Source organism: Dipteris shenzhenensis, chromosome 1 (genome assembly GCF_047967505.1).
Source record: "Dipteris shenzhenensis isolate YYH24624 ecotype China chromosome 1, Dip_SZ_1.0, whole genome shotgun sequence".
NCBI classification, from domain to species: Eukaryota; Viridiplantae; Streptophyta; class Polypodiopsida; order Gleicheniales; family Dipteridaceae; genus Dipteris; species Dipteris shenzhenensis.
The window spans coordinates 26,955,738-26,962,568 of NC_141596.1; the positions used below are offsets into that span (position 1 = coordinate 26,955,738).

Consider the following 6,831-nt stretch of genomic DNA (forward strand, 5'->3'; position numbering starts at 1 on the left):
GAACCACAACGGCAACGGCCATTCCTGAAGTGGGTAAAGCAGCTTTTGGACGGCAGGGAAACCTCCAGCCATTGAGGAGGAACCATCTGAACACCGCTGGTCCAAGAGATTAGAGGAGCAAAGAAGGGCGCAGAATAAGGTGGTAAACCACTCTAGCCCTCCATTTAACTAGGTGGCACAATCTCTAAGTCCCCATTTAGAGGGTCTGTACAATAACATGGATAAAAATTACAAGAGCATAAATAATAACAATGATTTTATTTTTCCCATTTCAAAACCACAACCTTCACTAAGGCCTACCCATGCCAGGCCAAAAATTAGTACACTTTCCATTGACCCTTTTTTAAACTGAAAGTTGAAAATATTGGTGCACTTTCCATAGACCCTTTGCCCCCAGGGGAAAAAAAGGCGAGGTTGCTTGACATTTTAAAGGCACTGGCTTCTTGACTAGGGAACACAAAGGAGATAGTTTGAGTGGCCCCTAGTTGGCCTGCCATCGGAGGCCTTAGTGAAAGCTCGTCCCTTTTCAAAAGTAAAATTAATTTCTAGCATTTTTCAGATGTGTTTTTCTTTCAAATTCTTTGATTGGTTGGTGTGTTGACTTTAGAGCATCTCTTTCAAATTTGGGTTTGCTTTTTTAGAAGTGCATCCATTCCCTCTCTCTCCTCTTCCAAGTTTTTGTTAAATTTGGAAGTGCATTCATTGAACATTCCCTCTCTCTCCTCTTCCATTTCTCTCCATCTCTCACATTGGGCAAGATTCACCTCTCTCTCTCTCTCTCTCTTCTCCTTCTTCTTTCTCTCTTCTTTTTCTCTCTCTTGGAGGGATGAATAAAATTCATCTTGTTTTTGCGAGTCAAGCTTGACTCATGCAAACTTCAAAGTCAAGCGCGTGAGGAACCATGTCCGAAATTGCTAGGGAAGGCCTTTAAAGTAGCATTTGCCTCATAAGATCACCGTCTCCCTTTGTAAATTGTTCATCCTCGCTCCAAATTCCTCACCACGCGGCCTTCGAGTATGATCCTCATCTCTGCCACCGTCGTGATTCTGAGTTGCCTCCTCGCAGCACAAGGTCGAACAGCATTCGGCATACATTCGCATTTGGGTTCTGTAGATTTCTGTATTGAATTGTCTGGAAACAGCGGGGTTTTCTTTGTGCAAATGTTGTGTGTATACCCATCTCTCTTCTTAATCGTGCAGGGATCAAGCTCGCTGCCGAGAAGACGATGGTCCTGGTTGCAGCGAGCGATTGCACCGCCCAGAACATTATCATACAGCAGAGAGACCTACAATTCGACCACCCGATGACTGCCGTCTCCGTGAAGCTCGATTGCTCTTGCGCCGCGACAAATGTGAGTGTAGTGTGCGAACCCACATGGCTGCAGGCTTACGTAGCTCCCGCAAACTTGACGGTTTTGCGCGGCGGTTCGTGCTTGCTCTTCCCGGGCAGAGTCATTCCTGCTCGCGGAAGCATGACTTTCGCATACGAGCATTCACCCCCACTGTATCTCTCGCCGGCCGACGCGTCCTTCTTCGACTGTTCAGGAGGGATTGAGGCTTTGCAGAGTGCACTCAGCCTTTTGCTGATCTCTCTCCTTGCTTGTTTGTTACATTTTCTTGTGTAATCTTGGCCGATCGTTCAATTTGTGAACGTTGTTAGCTTATCGGCGGCTGCCCAGGGGCTTGAAAGTTGACCCTTTCAACACAGCCCCCAAAAGTCAAACTTCTCTTAGATGACTGTCCTAAGGCAAAATGAGATCCTACTTAAGGGGTTAATGATATGCTGAGAAAAGGTCTTCATGGGCAAAACTCATTTCCCTTGTTGCTAAATGCCATAATGACTTTTAAAAATGTGGCTTTTGTGTCGATTTCAACGCTCAAATGCTTCACAAATTCTTTTTCCCACACAAAACCACTAAGCTCAAGTGCCCACTGGATTTTTGGGGAAAAAATGACAGAAAAATGTGGGGACCACTTGCCACCTTGGCATTGAATTTCCATTTCCCACAAAACTAGGCTCTACGTCCACGTATCTGACCACCTTTTTTGGCCCTACCAAAAGTCTATGGGAAGTGGGGGATTTTTTCACTAATATGGGCCGATGCCCTCTTATCCTTTTCTTTCAATCAAGCTGACCTAGTGATATGTTAGCGTTAATACTTTTTAAGCATTTAGGTGGTACTCTTACTTCCATTAAAAGTGAGGCCATAGTGCTTTTGCCACCTTGTTTAGTCTTGCTTTTACGTGGTTCATGTCACCTTTGATGGTATCATCCATTACTTCATCATTGATCTTAGACCCATAGTTGAACTTCAATGTTTTTGGATAGAGTATCAAAACTATAACATAATGTAGTGAAAACCCTAGGAATTGGTCCTATCACTAAGACCTTAAATGTATAGAAAGGGTGGAACATATGTGGCTTCTCTATTGAAAAAAGGTAGAGCAAAGAAAAGGATCCTAGTTTGGGTTAGCATAAGAGGGGGTCTCTTGGAGTCTATAGAGGTTCTATTAGCAATAAATCTTGTATGGGAGCAAGGAAGTCTTACAAGGTTGTCCTCTGCCACCAAGACCTTAACATATAAGGAAAGGGTGTGACATGCATGATTTGTTACAAGAAAGTCATAGCGACGAAAAGGGACCAAGTTTGGGTTAACATAAGACTCCGAGGGGGGTTTTGGGAGTCTATAGAGGTTCTATGAGCAACAAGTCTTATATGGAGCAAGTATTGAGATCGAGGACACATCAAGAAAAGACAAGAAAGATGAAACCAAAATTATCTTTCTACCTAGGTTCCCAAAAACTCGCTAAATTTTGATTTTGTCCAAGGGAAAAAGAGTTTGGCATTAATAAAGAACTCAAATTTTTTCTATTGTAGTTATATTTTACTAAAAACTTTACAAATTTATGTAAACATTCTCCAAGAATATGAAAGTTGAAAGTTGTTTGATTTCTTGCGAGAAAATTTTTCGTGAACACAATACAAATTCTAAGTTCAAGCGAAGGTTTAGTGTTGCCTTGGAGTGGTCACTATGTAAAACACATGTAGGCACACATTTAGAATACCCCTATATATATATATATATATTTGCATAATCGTTTACCCCTCTTCCATACATAATTGTGTCCTACTTTTGTGCATAATGTAGTTATATTAGACAAGTTTAGTCAAGGTAGGCTTATGCAAGTTTAGTCCAAAACTATTACAATAGGCTTTTCAAGCATAGCAATGGGCCTCATACAATCATGATTTCCACCATCACCATGATTATTACTTGCATCCTCACAATAGAAGTTTGAGAACATGTCTAATGAGGAAATTGAGAGTCTACTTAGTCAACCCTATGTACACATGTCCAACTACCCTTTTTTAATCATTGTTTCAATCCCTTTGATCATCCAACACAATCAAGATGTATACATCTCTTGCACATGCAATGCATATTATGACATGTAGCAATTTAAGCAAGGTGAAGAGGTGGGGATTAGAATAGACCAAGTGACATTGAAGGGCGCAATTGCCTTATTGGATCTACAAGCTCATCCTTTTGAAAATGTTAATATATTAAAAAAAACTCAAAATTTATGTTTTTTAAAAACTTGGGTGTGTCTAGTTCGATATTATTTAATGTTAACAAAGCATCTGATCAATAATAATGATTTTGTAATAGTTCTTATATTTCAAATATTATGTTCAATTCATCATTTTGAAGTAAAGGTGTTTAGGATTTCTTTTAATTCACTCCTTTGAAAGAGTACTACGTTTTGGATGCCTTTACTTGTGTCATCAATATATTCAATCATTGGTACATAATAGGGGACTAGTACACTACCAAAGGGGCTTGCACATTCAAAATTTTTACCTAGTAATATGTGTGATTTAGATCCCAAGAAATGAGTTAAAGAAAAGAATCTTTACATAATAGAGAGTAGAGAGTAGTGACACATGAGGAACACATGAAATGCAATGTGGAACAAGCTTGCTTGACACAATATACTGCAAACACAAAACACTACAAAGACAATGTAGGGAGAGAGAGAGAGAGAGAGAGAGAGAGAGAGAGAGAGAGGGGGGGGGGGGGGGGGGAGAGAGTTGAGGTGAGATCCAATGGAGGCACTTTAAGGTTTCACAAGCATAAATATTTAAAGATGGAAGGAGGTTCCATAACTTGTTAAAGAAGACACCTAGTCTAAGGGAAGGACACTTGGACTACAACTCCTCGGAAACATATGAATGGCCAACATGGATGTTTTCATCGAAGCTATGCTTATATATTAATATAAAATCTTGGCAAAAGTTTTTAAGCTCATTTTTTTAGTTTCACAATATTGGTAGAAAGTAGCACTTTTTTATTTGTTTTCTTTTGAATTTTGAAGGAAAAAATGTAAATCTTGGCGAAACTTTAAATTTAAATATGGCTTAGAGATTTGTCCAACAATCATCCTCCTATTTGTTTTCTAGGGCCTTACACATGGATGACCCAACTAGAAGCACTATACTCACTTTGAACCATTGGTTTATGAAAAATCGTTGGTGTAGTATAAAAGCTACTATTTGGTGTAGTATAAAAATGGTTGGTGTCGTATAAAAGCCACTATTTGAGGATCTCTCTTAAGGAATTAGAGTTTTGAATAGACTCCCATGGATATCTTCCCTCATAGCAATTTTGTTTTCCACTCATGGCCTAAGGCTATTACAAATATCAATAAGTTTATGTGCATCACCATTGATGGCATGAATCACAATACAACAACTTGCCAAGGTACGAATGCACCCCACCTCCATTGGAGGGTAAACATGGAGCAATCACACACTTGTGTGGAGTATTAGTTCATGGATATCGACTCTCTTGTGATGTATATATGGATAGCTTGGATGAACATGATAATAACCAAGTGGTAACATCTATCATGAAAGTGATATGAAAGGTCAAGGATGCATGTGAATGTTTACCTCGAAACTTCTATATATAGGTTGATAATTGCTAGAGAGAAAAGAAGAACATATAGATATTTTTTTTGTGCTCTATGTTGGTTGGTTGGAAAAACATTTGAAGAAGTGAAAGTTGGTTTTCTTCTTGTTAGACATACACATGAAGATATAGAATATTTAGTATTATCTCTAGAGAGTTGAGGTCAAGGGACCTTTTGAAAACAATGACATGATACGTCGATTGGGAAAAAAGCATACATTCTCAAAAGGAAGAATCAAAAGTAGTTGTATTAGAGAGGATTGTAGATTGGAGAGCATTCATAGAGCCATATTTAAAACAAGGAGATGATGCACTAATAGGGCACACATATCCACACTACTTTTCATTTATCAAGCATAACAACCTTGTAATGATGCAATGGAAGCACTACTCAGTAGAGATAGAGATCATTCATGCATAACAACACTCTAAAGATGCAATGGAAGCACTACTAAGTGGATAGAGCTCATTTATGCATAAAAACACTCGAGTGATGCAATGGATGCACTAATTAGTGGATAGACATCATTTATGGACTGCACCTTATGCTTTATTAAAACAAATAACTACCTTAGAGGAAACTCCATTCATTCTCTCAAAAAGCAAAGAACTTGACATAGATGAAATGAAAGGCTTGCAAGCATTCATGATCATGTTAGGAGTATGATGCAAAAACACCCAGAGTAGTCTGATAAAAACATGGAGATAATAATGACAAATTATCTCATCAAATATCTACAAAAACAAGAAAATTTAACGAGGAAAGAATACAAAATTTTATTTTTGCCTCAACAAAATGAGTCAAGAGAATTTGAATTTGCTATATATACTATAGTTGAAGATATAGGAGAAGCTGAGCAATGCCTTTTACCTCATGCCCTTAGAAGAGTTTGTACCATCTTACAAAATCCAAGAGGGTCTTTTTGTTGTTGTATGGGCAATAGATTCAGAATCAGAGTTGGATGACCAAGGTGGCCAAATTTGGGTCACAAAGGGTGCTTAGATAGCAAGGGATGAAATGGGAATCCCTATCACATTCACATCTTTGTGGTAAGAACCAAAACCTTGGAAAAGTCTTCTACAAAAATATACAATGAAACATGAGGGTTGTTTGCAAAAGAAACGTGAAGGGGTTCCAAATAAAGAGGGCTTGATTGAAGTGGAAGTGAGTTGCTAGCATCATACATTGTTGGAAATCAAGGACTCGAAGTCTTAAGAAAACCATGAGTATGATGTGGAAAAAAGTATCACCATCCCTAAAAGTAGCCTCACACATATTAAATATCATTTACATAGACTTGATGCTTACATATACTAGAAAGAGATTCAAAAGCACAAGAGAAGATATACTATGTATCATTTTCAACAAATGGTTTATCTTCTATTTTGATGTCAACAATTCTTGACTTATCATATTTACCTCAAGTAAATTTATTTACTACTCAATTTATAATTAATGTTTAAGGAATTAAATAATACTTAATAAAAAACTAGTTAATAATAAAAATTAGTTAATAATTAAATAAAAAGTAATTGAAATAAATGATTAAGGAATAAATTATTAATTAAGAAATTAATTAATAATTAACTAAAAAAATAGTTAGTAATACAAATTAGGTAGTGGTAAAATTAATTAATAATAAGTAATAGAAATTAATAATTAATAAATAAATTATTAATTAACAACTTAATTATTAATTAAAAATTAATTAAGAATTTATTAGTTTAGAAAGTAATTATTAAATGATGCAAAAAAACAATTATTAAATTGTCATATGATTAATAATTAAGCAAAAAATTGGTTAGTAATATAAATTAACTAAGAGTTATTTAAAAAATAATTAGTAATTAATTAAGAA

At 36.7% G+C, this 6,831-nt stretch overlaps 1 protein-coding gene across 1 annotated transcript; it reads left to right on the plus strand.

The window, feature by feature from the left end:
- Window positions 1-993: 993 nt before the first annotated feature.
- Window positions 994-1,827, plus strand: LOC147905630 (uncharacterized). Its single transcript, XM_087384500.1, has 2 exons — window positions 994-1,071; window positions 1,200-1,827. The coding sequence occupies exons 1-2, from the start codon at window positions 1,017-1,019 to the stop codon at window positions 1,622-1,624; spliced, it is 480 nt and encodes a 159-aa protein (XP_087240626.1). The 5' UTR covers window positions 994-1,016; the 3' UTR covers window positions 1,625-1,827.
- The last annotated feature ends 5,004 nt before the right edge of the window (window positions 1,828-6,831 follow it).

Bases quoted from the DNA above. Each gene is read 5' to 3' on its own strand.
- LOC147905630 (XM_087384500.1), top strand. From the start codon at position 1,017: ATGATCCTCATCTCTGCCACCGTCGTGATTCTGAGTTGCCTCCTCGCA. The intron at 1,072-1,199 runs GTCGAACAGCAT...TTAATCGTGCAG, and splicing joins TTGCCTCCTCGCAGCACAAG to GGATCAAGCTCGCTGCCGAG.